This window comes from Dunckerocampus dactyliophorus, chromosome 1 (genome assembly GCF_027744805.1).
Source record: "Dunckerocampus dactyliophorus isolate RoL2022-P2 chromosome 1, RoL_Ddac_1.1, whole genome shotgun sequence".
NCBI lineage: Eukaryota > Metazoa > Chordata > Actinopteri > Syngnathiformes > Syngnathidae > Dunckerocampus > Dunckerocampus dactyliophorus.
The window spans coordinates 24,905,365-24,920,142 of NC_072819.1; the positions used below are offsets into that span (position 1 = coordinate 24,905,365).

Sequence of the window (14,778 nt, forward strand, 5' to 3'; positions counted from 1 at the left end):
CTGAGAGTGAACCAAATGTGCACTTTCAGTGGTCAATACATGACTCAACCCTCACATCTGATAAAGCCTCTTTTAAAAGTGGAGTGTTTTGACCCCAAACAAAGTTTTTAAACGCTTTCTTCTTTGACCAACAAAGCACGATACTATCAGCTTATAGCTATTTTCACACTCACTAATACAATTTCACCAATTATTTATGGCATTTGTATTCATGTAGACTTATTATTTTTCTACCACTTCAGCTTTGTTGGTAGGTTCACTTATGTGCTTGTGTGTATTGGCTGTGTTCCCCACTTTGTAGGAAGGGTGAGAAATGTGTCACACAGTAGGTATCTTTGGAATTTTTCATTCCAACTCTGATACTTTCAAAGGTCATTTGTCTCCTTCACTTTTATATCAGCAAGGATACCGTATAACTTATCGGTTAGGTATGCAATGGACCATTATAAGGTTGAACACATTACACACTATTTTCCCATTGGAAATAATGAAAACATAATTCACCCGGTGCAGGGTCAAGCTGTTTCCATCAGAAAAGCTTTATTAACTATACTGACAATGTTATAAGTAACATTTCAACATTTCTAACTGTCATGCAAATGAAAAATAAGTCAACCACTCTTAAGATTAAGTGGTAAAAACAATAAAACACTCATGTGAGAAATGTTGTTATCCTGATTTCTTTTTTTGCATGTTTGTCACACTTAAGTGTTTCAGATCATCAAACAAATTTAAATAACTTAAGTTATTATGAAGGGAGAAAAAAATCCAAACCTACATGGGCCTGTGTGAAAAAGTGATTGCCCCCGAAACCTAACAACTGGTCGGGCCACCCTTAGTAGCAACAACTGCAATCAAGTGTTTGCGATAACTTGCAATGAGTCTTACAGCGCTGTGGAGGAATTTTGGCCCACTCATCATTGTTGTAATTCAGCCACATTGGAGGGTCTTCAAGCATGAAGCGCTGGTGTGTTTTGGATCATTGTCCTGCTGCAGAACCCAAGTTGGTTTCAGTTTGAGGTCACGAACAGAAGGCCGGACATTCTCCTTCAGGATTTTTTGGTAGACAGCAGAATTCATGGTTCCATTTATTACAGCAAGTCATCCAGGTCCTGAAGCAGCAAAAAAAGCCCCAGACCATCACACTACCACCACCATATTTTATAGTTATATGATGTTCTTTTTCTGAAATGCAGCGTTACTTTTACACCAGATGTAATGGGACACAAACCTTCCAAAAAGTTCAACTTTTGTCTCGTCAGACCACAGTTTTTTTTCAGACCAGTATTTTCCCAAAGGTCTTGGGGATCATCAAGATGTTTTCAGACAAAATTCATTTTAAAACAGCATTTTGTGTTCAGTTGTATTGTCATTGACTAATATTTAAATTTGTTTGACGATATGAAACATTTAAGTGTGACAAACATGCAAAAAATAAAAAATCAGGAGGTATCAAACACTTTTTCACTCCACCGTATATTTAAAATATGCCTTTTTTTTTTTTTTACTTAAAACTGGCTAAATAAATGACATGAGAGCAACTTAATGGTGTTCAGGTGACAATGCCAACTGTTCCTGAATGCAGCAGCAAAGATTTCTTTCTCAGGAGGAGTCTTCCTCCTCCTCCTCCTCCCACGCACCCCCCTCCTTACACACACATTCCAGCATGCAGGCGGGTGGTGCTTTGTGAATGAGCAGCAAAGTGAGGAGTGCTCTTCCAGTCAGTCAGGAGCACGGAGAGAGGAAGGAAGCACAGAAAAAATCCCACTAAGTTGACCAAATGGATTTCTTCACAGGAGTTCGGCCTTTGTTATTTTCATATGTACTCATTAACGGCATCCTTATTACGCTGCAAACAAAGGAAGGTGAGTGTCTGTCTTTAATAACACTTTTAATAACTTTTACTGTAGCGGTAGAACGCCCTTGCCATGCGGAGAAACTTTCTACTTTAGACTTTAAAAGCAGGAAATGTCGCTTTTTAGTCTAATGACAACCATAACACACTGTTCAATTAACTACTTTGTCATTTCTTATTTTATGAAAACACTTTAACTGTCCACGATAACATTTTATTTTATTGTTGAAAGATAACTTAACACAAGCAGTTGCAACACTCAGCAGGCAGATGAAACTTTTGGAAGTTTGTTCATTGCTTAGTTTTATAATTCAATTTCCGTCCCCCCCAAAAAGTTTAAAAGAAGCAAAAAATAGAAGAGCCGAATCAATAAGCAAAGAAAGACAGACAGGCAATATATAGACACTATTCATGGGAGAATTACGTTTTTATAAAGATTTTAATCCTCAAGTAAATGACAAGCAAATTTCACCATTGTGGCCCCTTTATAAAGAAGTTACGCTTTTTACCCATAGGTCCAAAAATGGCCCCTCTCATAAAAGTGTGATAAAACTCTAACATACATTTGTTTTCCACTTTCATGCATCATAATATGCCAAACAACCTCGGCATCAACACAAATCTCATATTCTATACGCCTTGCAATAGAGACAAATTTTATTTTAAAACATTCTAAAAAACAAATTGGCCAAGTTTCATACAGTTAGCCTTAAAATTGGCCAATATATTGAACATTTAAACAATCAAATAAGCAGAATGTGCATGTAATTTATTATTATTAATTAGAGGAGGTAGTGTTCCTTGTTGACCTCTCTTGTACGAACAAATGTTCTTGTGTCTCCACACAGAGGTACTTCTGGACATGAAGGCCACAGGAGGTGAGCTGGGCTGGCTGACATGGCCTTTAGACCAGGGAGACAAGCCAGGGGTGAGTATCTCGCTCTGTGCTTTTTTGACTCCACACCAGCGCCTGTGCACGTTTACACTTGGAATTTGCCTTGGGAAAAACTGCTTAGGGGGGAATTTGCACAGGAGTTGTGTGAAATATTTGACCATTTGACTTGTGTAGTGAGCTTGTTAAAGGCCTTGGCTGTGTGCATGGACATCAGCTTTCTGTCAAATGTTGCACTTCAGAGTCAGCCTGATGATCGCTTGTGTATGGATATGAAGAGCGGAGTTGAAGTTCCCAGCGGGAGTTGCCTGCAGAGCATGTCTGGGCTACACCAAAGCGGAGGCAGACAGAATAGCTGCTTGCCCTGAACTGGGAATACTTGTGGCTTTTTGTGGTTTCAAGGCTCCGGCTCCAGAATTGTACGTTAGCAAGCAATTAACTTTTTAAGGTCTGCAGTATGTGCTGAGGGGGCTGGAGGGCATTTTAATGGTCAGAGAAACTCTTTTGAAAGTGTCTATTCTTAACCATGGATCAAAATGAAGGGAGGTGTGTTTGTACATTTCCATAATGTGGTTTCAAAGTAATTGACCAGTCAAATTGAGTGTGAATAGGCTCGTTTAAAGTGCTGATGACTCAAATGTGTGGTCGCCGGCTTCTTCTCAAAGGGAGGTTTATTTGCTTTAAATGCCGCTTTTGTTTCACTGTTCTCTTACAGGGGTGGTCACAGCATACCTATGTTACTCATGATGATTATTATTTTACAGTTTATGCACCCATTTAAAATGTTCGCCAGCTGTTTTAATCGAGGAAGCAAATGTGTACAAAAGCTACCCAGCCAGCCTTCTTAAAAAAGGCCCCGTGGGGGATGTTGCACCTTGAGAGCTATGTTCAAACATGTTGTGGATTTTTTCAGAAATATTTGTGGCAACTATTAGCATACAGTATAAGCACTGATGGCGTGTTGGAAAACTAGCTGGAAATAATGTTGGATCTTCTGATGTTTCCCCATGCTTGACATGAAAGTTAAGCAGTATTGGTTAACTCCATGACCCCACACCGGATTAGTGTTCAAGGAAATTGATTGATGGATGTGTATGCTATCTAGTTTTCGATGTTGCACACTGTCAAGGAAATTAAATACAGGTTCTGATTATATGTGTAGTGAGACATATACCAAAGTACCCTATTTTAGTCGACTTCAAATTAAATGTCCTTACGAGGGAAGGGCATATTAATCTATTAATTTATTGTTCGTAATTATGTCATTTGTTTGCTTGTTGATTGTTTTGAAGCAATTGAAGCAAAATGGAGTCCATTACTTAGCTGCAAGCTGTTGATTAAATATCAACTATTTGACTAAAGAAACCCAACATAACAGTAAAAGTCCAACATCAAAGGTACAAAGCAATATATTTCAGAGTACCACCTCAGTAACCAACTATTATAAACCTATAATGTAGTACCATGATTACCGAGGGATTCCTCAGGGCTTAGCGTTACATCCTCTAATCTTGTTGCCTTGTGTTGCTGTGTTTCAGTGGGAGGTCGTCCAAAGGACCCTGAACGGCTCTCAGTTTTACACCTATTCTGTCTGCAATGTTGGTGAGCGTGAACAAGACAACTGGCTGCGCACCACCTTCATCCAGCGGCGACCGTCAGCATCGCGGGTCTTTGTGGAGCTCCAGTTTATCGTACGCGACTGCAATTCCTTTGATGGTGCCTCAATGACCTGCAAGGAAACCTTCAACCTCTTCACCTCAGAGTCGGACGTCGATGTGGGCACCACCTTCCGCAAGGGTCAGTTCAAGAAAGTGGCCACTATTGCCCCCGATGAGATCACAAGCAAGAACGAGCTGCGCATCAACACCGAGACACGAGTGGTGGAGAACCTCTCACGGAAAGGCTTCTACTTGGCTTTTCAAGACATCGGCGCATGTGTCGCTCTCCTCTCGGTGAGGGTTTACTACAAAACCTGCCCCGCCACAGTGATGAGCCTCGCGTCCTTCCGGGAAACAGTGGCTGGCGGCGAGAACCAGGCTCTGAGGGAAGTGAGCGGGATATGCGTGGATAATGCCGTCAGCGAAGAGCTGCCTCGTATTTACTGCACCGTAGATGGAGAGTGGGTGGTGCCAGTTGGACAGTGCCAGTGCAAAGAGGGTTATGAAGAAGTCAAAGACATGTGTCAAGGTAAGAGATTGCACCTTTGGTATTTCTACCTTGAGGCATTTCACCTTTCCTGGCTTTTTACCCTCCACATAGTTCCCATGTGAGCGTCTCTATGCAGTGACCATTTGACTTCAGTCTCCATTTAGTTGCTGTTTTTCGGTTGCTATACTGCATATGTTTGTCGTGGGCGTTATTATCATTGCTCAGTGGAATTCTCCCCTTGGCTAACGTGCCTCCTCTGCAATGGAAGGAATGCTTAGGTTTAGATCGACATGTCCCAGCATCATCCCTGACCTGGAAGCATATTCTATTAAATGAGGATGCCATTTTTATCCACCTCTATAATTTCGGCTGTAGGTGTGCACTTTTCTCAATTGTGCTCATATAATTGTTACAACTGTTATGCGGGTTTTAACACGAAAACCTTCTTACAGTATATCTCAATTTTATAGTGTTTCTACTAAAAGTCTTACTCAGCTAATTTAATTGCATTGAAACCTGCACAAATGTCATGCATTATTGCAAGTTACAGCTTGTGGCATCAGTTGCTTCCTCCACTGTCAATACTTCACTTATTATGTGTAATGTAGTATCAATTTAATTCCATACAATGATGACATCATCAACAAATCCCCATCATCTATAGTGGTAACTTAACCAAGGTTTTGCTTGGATCTGATCCAGGTGGCCAGCAATTTAGACTAAACATGGGAAATCCCATTTCACACATTGAGACGTTCTCATTAGATCAGGTTGCTATTTGTTGTGCTTTTGTAGGATCCTTATACGTTTGTAGGATTAAATTCCAGTGGATCACTCATTCAAATGTTAAAAAGTTTTGGCCAAGATCTCGTCAGGACATTGTTTTACTCTGTAGTCCCGCTCGTTTGCCTTGCAGTTACATGTTAACATTTGCGAGGAGGCTCTTATTTTTATGCAAAGAAGTGGGGAATAAAAGTGTCACAAGAGAGTGTGAGACTACTTTACTGAAGTGGCATGGATTAGCATCTTTAAGGGTGGCATGAAATAAGGAAAGGGAAGGAAGCTTTTGGAAGTTCAGCTGTCTTTGTTCCCACTTTTCTGTGATTGATGCTTTTCCACTGGCAAAGCAAAACAGGGTACGATCAGATATTAGAAGGTACTACAAGCCTGTCCACACGGGAGCGTTTTCAGGTCGAAATGGTAAAGCATTTCATCGTTCCAGCCTTTCATCCACACGGCAACGGCATTCTGGATGCCCTGAAATGGTATTTTTGCAAAAGGCTTCCATCCATCCATCCATTTTCTATACCGCTTCTTCCTCATTAGGGTCGCAGGGGCATGCTGGAGCCTATCCCAGCTGACTTCGGGCGACAGGCGCGGTACACCCTGGACTGGTCGCCAGCCAATCGCAGGGCACATATAGACAAACAACCATTCACACTCACATTCATACCTATGGACAATTTAGAGTCGCCAATTAACCTCACCTGCATGTTTTTGGAATATGGGAGGAAGCCGGAGTACCCGGAGAAAACCCTCGCGCACACGGGGAGAACATGCAAACTCCACACAGAAATGCCCAGGGGAGAATCAAACCCAGGTCTTCTCGATCTCCAAGCTGTTACTGTGTTGGCCAACGTGCTAACCACTAGACCACCGTGCGGCCGCAAACGGCTTCCAGAGTGGGAAAATCTGACAATGCCGTCTTGTCGTTGTCATATAGACAAGCAAATCGCTACTTTCTAAAAACGTTGCCACCTTCACGTGACCAGAAGTGTATTTAGTGCTGCTGCCATAATATCTAAATATTTCAACTGACATGACATCCTCAGTCTCATCCTGGAAAAAAAATGTCTCCTTAAAGCAGCCAACTGAGTGACTTGTCCACACGGGAATGTGAAAGTCCACATGGCAACGGCATTCTGAAATGGTATTATTTTGAAAACGGCTTCCAGAATGGGAAAATTGTTGTCGTTGCTGTGTCGACAAGAAACCACTACTTGTTGAAAATGATGACGTCACCAGAAGTGAGCGCTGCCGACACGGCTACGTAATATCCAGTAATGTCCTTTCACTGTCAAAACAAGGTACTAGGAGGTACTAGTTTACCTGGTTTGTCGAGTACCACATGAGTGATGTGAATCATCGCTGGTCACTCATTGGTCGAGCAGATGCATCATTGTCACATTTGACGAGACAAAAAAAGACAATATTATGCAGTATTATGCTCCAGAGTCGCCACCTTGCAGCAGCGCCACATTTCTTGCTGCTGTCAGTCTCCTGTCCGATACAATTTGGCTCCATAAAGCGGCCGACGGGTAACTTTTGAAAAGTAAATACACGATACTCCACCTTCCACTCTATTGTTGTTGTTTATTGGCGTGTTAGGTTTCGACTGATGCTGTCGATGTGGCTTGGGCTTTGCAGTTTCTGCCGAGCGGGATTGGCTTTCATTAATAGAGAAGGCCTGAGCTACATGCACAAACAAGCCTGCTCAGATGGGTATCATGACAAAACACCTTATGACTTCCATCTCACACACGCACACAAACACACATGCTGGCTTTTCCACAGGCATGCATACACAGTTAAATGTCCACAGGATTAGTGTTGTAAATCCTGCATGCCTGTAACAGATTTGCACTCCCAATGGCAAGAGCTGAAGTTTACTGTCAGTGCATCATTTGTAGCTGTGGGACATTGTCAGGTGAGATGATGAGGGAGGAAGGTCAGGTAGGAAGGAATGAGAGAGAAATTTTTTTAAGAAGAGGGAAAGAGGTGTGGACTGGAATGTAAAGGTAGGAAGACACTGAAGCGCTGTCTCTCCCTGCTAAGGTCGACAGAGCCCACCTCCACCTCCATTCCCACCCCATTCCTGTGCATTCCTGATCGGTTTACTGAAGAGGAGCCACCTTCCGAGGAGTGGCAATGGTGACGGAAGTGGTTGGTGGGTGGCAGCTCACCGGGGGGGTCAAGACCTCACTTAAAAATGATTAAACAAAGCAAATCCAAGATGAAGTCAAATGAGAGGTCATAGACACATGAAGGGAGCAAATATGAATAGTTAAAAGAGATTTGAGTAGAATCTCTTACAGGCATCCAGTTCATCATCAAACAGACCCCTTTTCCATTTTTCTCCTCATTGGAGTTGCTGTTCTTGCAGAAAACATTCAACTTTGGTTGAAAATCCAACACCATGTGTTGCATTTTAAGGTACCTCACTTTTAAATTTCCAAAATCCTTCTTTTTTGGGGGGTGACAAACCCCAAAAGTGGTCCTCTTAACCCTGCAAATGTAACAGCTTTTATGAACTGGCTCTAAATCATATCTGTCATGTCTGTGTTTTCAATGAAAACACACTGTGTTTAAAGCGGCTTATTTTGGCCGTTACACTACGTGAGTGTCAAGTATACGATAAATTAGACATTCTGTAAACACGGCCAAACGGTCTCCCAGGATTTGTATGTTTATTATTATTATTAGCGCTGTCTTCACCAGATTAATGAAGTCTGGATGAAGAGTGTGTTAACTAAATAGTTTGGACCAATATTTACCCTTGGTAGTGCACACTTATTCCTAGGTGGTACTGTCCAAAAACCCAATCAATTCTGCAGTAACAAAAAGTATCAACATCGTAAAAGGAACAATAATCTAAAGTTGAACACTCCTGAGGGTGTACAATTCAAAATACAACCAAAGTTATTTGGAAAATTAAATTGCACAAAACATGGTCATATTAGACATCAGTTCAGCGAGCATCAAAGCATTAAGTGTATGTTGCTTTTTCTTGAAATTTTTGCTACTTTTTTGCCACACTTATTTTTAGCATACCTCACAAGACCTAAGTTCAGCAAGCATCTAACGATTCACTTTGCTTTTTCTTTGCTTTGTAATTGTTTTTAAAAGTACTACATTTTGTCTTTAACCCAACCAGTTGTTTATTTACTTGATATATCTTCTTTGATGGGAATGCAACGCTGAATAGTATAATATACAGTAACAAGTAATAGTAACATTACTTATAGTAAGTAAGTAGTAATAGTATAGTAGTAGTAAAAGTCATAATAATAATAGCATAAACTTGAAATGATAAATGCATAATATAAACAGGGCCAAGTATACTGCTAAAATAGAAATACAGTTGATGTCATTTATCTAAATAGGCTTGCTCAATAGGAAACTTACATTCATTGTGAACTGGTGCTAGATAAATAAAAATTATATCTTCTTGATCTTATAGTTTAGTGATTTACTTTGTCATATTGTAGTTGTGGAAACTAGTCAGTGTATTCGGTGTGGTTTTCCACATGTGGCTTAGCTCCCTTTTTCTTCATTTCCTATCACACCCTTCCTTACCCATAATCCTTCCTGCTACAATAGAAGCGCTTATCATTTATAAGTGCTGCATAATGGAGCACAGGCTGGACCTTGGCTGGACTTTAGGATAATGTTTAGCTCTCCAGGTTCTCACTTCATCAGCCTCATCAGACCTAATCCCACGTCATAGCTTTCCCACTAGGCGTTTATTTGGGCAAAGCACAATACTATTTGGACAAGATGGCGCCTCCTGTGTAACGACTGTCCACCGACTTCCAGTAAAGTGATTATTCGTCTCACCAGAGGGTTCCTGTAAACTATTTTCTGTCTCTCCTAATTTCCCCTCTGCTGCTGTCTCAACGCTCATCCTCGCATGATGTAACAGTTGGTCACTAAGTTGTAGTTGTGTGGTGTGTGATGTGAATGGGTAGTAATTGACATGGGTGTGTTTGTGCTTTTTATCTTAAGTAACTACTGGTTTTGTCTGCTTTTTCACCCCCACCCCTGGCCTCGTGTGTGCAGCCTCTCCTCACACCCTGACAGTCATTGAAAATAGTTTCATTTTCCCTATTTTACCTTAGATTTTTTTAAAGATTCCCATACTTATTTTACAGTGCAAAGACGTCGTGAGTACCGCCAAACAAACATAAGCGTGTTGTGTTGTTGTCTTCAGTGGAATTGCATCGGGATGTTATTTTTGGTCGGGTTGCAGGAGTCACAAATATGACACCAGCAGAGTTTAAACATGCCCTTTCACACGGCCCCGATGGAACCATTTAGACCAGCGGATGTCCAAAGTCCGGTCCTGAGGCAATTTGTGGACTACTTCTCATTATTTATTGGCCGGCTGCATATTCTAAAAATAAAATATTCTGACAATGTAAAGGGCCACACACACAAGAAAAAGTTGACTCTTCGAAGATATCACATTAAGATGGGGAGAGATAAACATTTTGTAAGAATGAAATACAAACATTCTCCTGAGCTTTTTTTGTTGCTCTAAATGGGTGCGGTTACAGGAATTTTATCATGGAAGGCTGCCTTACACACTTGATAAAAGTTGGTGATTCATGGCCGTTTCTTTCTATGCGTACTTTGTAATCCCTCTTAACCCTTTAAGACCCAAGTCTGACGCAATGTCAGTTTAAACATGGCAGCTCTGCCCAGCCTCTGATTTACATGACCTCTGGTGGATTTCACATCTCTCTTAATTGCTAGAGTGAGAGTTTTTGATCCATATGCTGGATATGAACTCTTTTTTTCCCCATATAGGGATTTTGAGATTCTTCTGATGTGGTGCCAAGGTAGCATCTGCCCGCTGGGCAAGGGAGTCACTTTTAGATAATGGGAGGATGATGAAGAGTGCTTTCAAGTGGTGCCTTGCACTGTCATGTTCCACCATGCGAGAGTTGGAAGACCGCTGCCAGTTATTTCGCTGAAACCAACAGGAAATGCAAGTATAAACTGATTCCTTTTATTTTGTTTGATTGCTGCAAGTCTTACTATTGTGTAATAATTTCAATCCTTGCAGGAGAGAAGGAGGTGTATTCATTTTTGTGTATTAAGTCGTTATCTGAACGACAATATTATCTAAATGATAATAATTATCTGAATGAGCAATAAGAATGTGATGCTGGTTCATTTTTATTCTGAAAGCAAAAATGTGTTTATTTTGGTGCTACGTTAACTCTAACCTGGTTGTCTTGGATTCTGAACGATTTCTCCGATAGGAAATAATGGAAGTGGACCTTTGCATTTGAAAATATGAGACTGTTAAGAATGGAATATTTTCCAGTCTGTTTTAGACAAAGAACGGCATTGTGCTTACCTACCACAGAGACATAACACTGTCAAAAAAACTTTTATTTGGAAAAGATGCACCCTGTTGTTTTTATCTCCACACACGTACATGCATGCACGCGCACACACACACACAAATTGTCTACACAAAATACCCTACTTCCCACTGCCAATGTGCTGCAATTTTTTTTATGACAGCTACAATACGGGAAACGGTTTCAATGAAGGGCAACGGGAAAGAAGTGCAAAATTCCAGGAAAAAAACGGGAGGGTTGATGGCTGTGGTCAAAATGTCACCATCCTAAATTTTTCTTACTAAAAAAAAAAAAAAAATGAAAATGCAAATAAAGGCACTCACTGGCTCAATCAGTGGCTCAAAAAAGTTACGTTATTATTTCATAGCGTGGTGAACGTGCAGATACACAAGTGTTTCGGAATTGTTGGATTGTGTATTTGTTGAGCCCAGTTCCAACTGTATACATAATAATAACACAGGACATGATATCGCGGACTATTTTAAAGGTTTTTCAAACTTTGACTTTTTCATACCATGGTATACGTTGAAACCGGTCACCGGCCCATGCCTGTACCATAGAGCTGTAAAAGGAAGTTAACCATTATCAATATTTTAGACATAATAATAAAAATAACAGTTATATAATTTTATTTATAGGCACCTTTCTGAAACCAGACGTCACGTTACTAAACAAGTAACATACTGTATGCCAGTGAGTAGAAGAATCAGTAAAGTTAAAATAAAAATAAAATGAATCACTGAATAAAGCAGTAAAAAGTACTAAAATAAAAAAAAAAGAAAATGACAAAGGCGCAATGAGTCACAACAACAATGACACCAAGTACAGGTGGTCGGTTCTCAGATTGTTTTGTTCCTAGCGTTTTGTTCCTAGACTGTGATATAAGTCGTGTTTTAGTGTAACTTATACCTAAATTATACCTAAATTAACTCTGAAGTCACTCATATTGTACACAGAACACACGAAGGACATACAAAGTACAGTAATAAAAAATATTAAATGCAGAAATTAAATGAAACTGTAATAAAAAGTGAACTTTTATACTTGTGGTTGTCTTGTAGGCCTTTATACCGTCTTAAAATATTATCCCAGTCTAGTATGGAAAGATAACCTAGCCTTCTCCTCTCAACACTCCTTGTAACAGCACACAGAATCCATGACCCCTTCATGATGGCAGAAGGGCGCCAACATTGGTCTCACTCGGACCTTTTTATCATGTTTATTTTCACTTCCATGGTGATGGCTTTCCTTTTCTTTTGTGCACTGCCAGTTGGAAGACATAATGAAGTGTAAAATTTGCTTGACTTTATTCACTTGTGAAAGTTTTGTGCAACCTGAGAGGCATATTTTACCAAATAATTGTCGTGGAATTTTGATTTGTTGGAGATTCCATTGAATTATAATATGATTATTACCCAATATCCCCTGAAAGAACATGCGGTTCTCTCTCCAGATGTTACAGTTTGAAGAAAAGAGTTGCACATAATTTAATCTTAAATTAATACCAAATGGCTGGTGTGAATTCAGATTTGTATGGTTTAAAATAACTTGTTGATGTTAGTCTGATAAGTGACCTTCATAAACTGTTATTGTTTCTGTGTGTTTTGCTGCTGGAAAGGAAGTTCAAACATATTTCCTCGACGCAACATTCCTCGGCCTGAATGTTCTGTGTATGGATGTGTGTTTATGGAGGGGGGTGTCATTGCAATGTGAAGAGCATTGTGTTGTTCTGCTGGTGTGTGAGGTGAGGTCAGCACTTTCCTCCCCGGCTTGTCATTCATCTCCTCATCCCAACACCCACCGAGCCTTCACTGCTCACAGGACCAGCGGAAACCGGAGGCCACCTAATCCCTGGATGACTCCCCGACCCGTTTGGCTCAGGGCTTTCTATTGTGACCGCACTCAGCCACTTTCCATTTGGTGTTCTGTCTGACAAGTCTTTTCGTTTGTTGGTGCATTTCGTACCAGGAAGTAGACAGCACCCGACAGAGGTTGTGCTGTGTTTGCCACCAGTCTGTGTGATTATATGATTGTTTATTTAATGTTTTTTGTTTTACAATACTTTCATCACTAAAAATAACCTCATGCCAAAACATGAATTTAGTCCACACTATGTCCACATTTCAGTTGCGAGTTGTATTGTCATTCCTTTGTGGTGCTCTTTTTGGTAAGATGCAAAACTAAGATGGCTTCCAGCAAACAACCAACCAGAAAATGGTGAAATTGTCTGCTTGTATACATACACATTTGAGATATTGTCCATGCTTGTGAGTATTGTCATTCATCCAGATCATTGTATTTTCAGGGCATTGAATCGATCGCGACTGGACTGTTCGGGTTTTCTTAGAAGATGTTTTGCCTCTCATCTGAGCAGGCTTCAGTTCATGCTGAATGACTAGGTAGGACAGCTTTAGTCTGAGAAATTGGTGCAAGATCCAATGTATTTATCCTCTGAGGAAGGAGGCATATCCAGACATGTAGAGATATGGTCCAAAAACAAGAGTAACGACACGCCTATCGTTATATCTTCCTGAGAGCCAGCAATGTATTTTTGGGCTTGTGTTTTTAAAATTCAAAATTTAGTGGGGGGGGTTTTAAAGCACAAGTGTTGAATCAATAATTTGAGGTGGTTTTGGTAAAACTGTTTTCCTGTGGTGGACATGAAGACTTACTACTTTTCATGTTAAATGATGAAGATGGCTGACCATTTGGCAGGGTTAGCGATGTTTTGTTTTAGCTACTTTAGCCATAGACATAGTGTTCATAATGTGATATTTATATTTTATACATGTAAACAACCACAATCAGAGTATAAACAAGACATATGACAACGAAAAAGGTCACTTTTGGTGACATCAAATTTTGACATGAATGATTAATTCATCGGTTACTGATATTTAGTGCTAATGCTGGCTATGCTTAGCTAGCCCAGTATACAAGCACACAACAGGAATACAATTACTGGCCAAAGTACAGTTTGTCAGCCTCCACAATCATTAATGGAAATAAGACTTTTTTTATGGGATAACCCAGTAATTCGATTTCACATTCTGTGTCACCATGTACTGATACATTCAGTGCTCCCTTTACAAGAGCTTTACTTCAGTTTGCATGCAGTGCATCCCTCCCCCTGTGGCCCGCAGTGGTCAGAGGAGCCGAGAGGAGAAAGGGGATCTGAGAATTTATTGTGTTTGTTAACAGCCCCAGATGAAAGCCCGAGTGCAATTGTAAAACAGATGTAATGCCCTTACAGCTGTTCCGTTGGTCTGCTAATCCTTTTGGCTAATGACCAACCCCCGCTCCTGCACACGCTTCCATCATCCTCCTTTACCTACACCTTTACCACCCCCCTCCTCCTCTCCTTCAGTGACCCCGGCTCATGTAACCTCCCCCGACAGAGACCCTCATTGTTCCACCACAGCCCGACTCGCCCGAAATGCTAATGACATGTTGTCAGGTTGCAAACAAACACACCGACATGACATATTGCAATTATGGATTCAAGTAGCTCAGGAATGGTGAAGGCTGCAAGGGAGAGAGGTAGGGCTGGAGACATAAAGCCAAAATGTGCCGCAAGATATCTTGGCGGAGTCTGGATAATGATCTACGCATGACATTTATTTTTATTCATCCATTCAACATGTTTTTGTGTTTCTTGGCCATACTTCTGGTTTTAACCTCTCTTGCCACAAGTCACCGGCTGCTGCTTCCACTCCTTCTCCCCCACCTCC

General features: G+C 40.7%; 1 protein-coding gene across 1 annotated transcript in view; it reads left to right on the forward strand.

Moving 5' to 3' along the window:
- Window positions 1-1,701: 1,701 nt before the first annotated feature.
- The window catches only part of epha2b (eph receptor A2 b), a 38,730-nt gene continuing 25,653 nt past the window's right edge, over window positions 1,702-14,778 (forward strand). Inside the window, exons 1-3 of the mRNA XM_054777919.1 lie at window positions 1,702-1,865; window positions 2,704-2,783; window positions 4,286-4,934. Of these exons, the coding sequence (XP_054633894.1) occupies window positions 1,781-1,865; window positions 2,704-2,783; window positions 4,286-4,934 (814 nt within the window). The 5' untranslated portion in view covers window positions 1,702-1,780. The remainder of the gene's footprint in view (window positions 1,866-2,703; window positions 2,784-4,285; window positions 4,935-14,778) is intronic.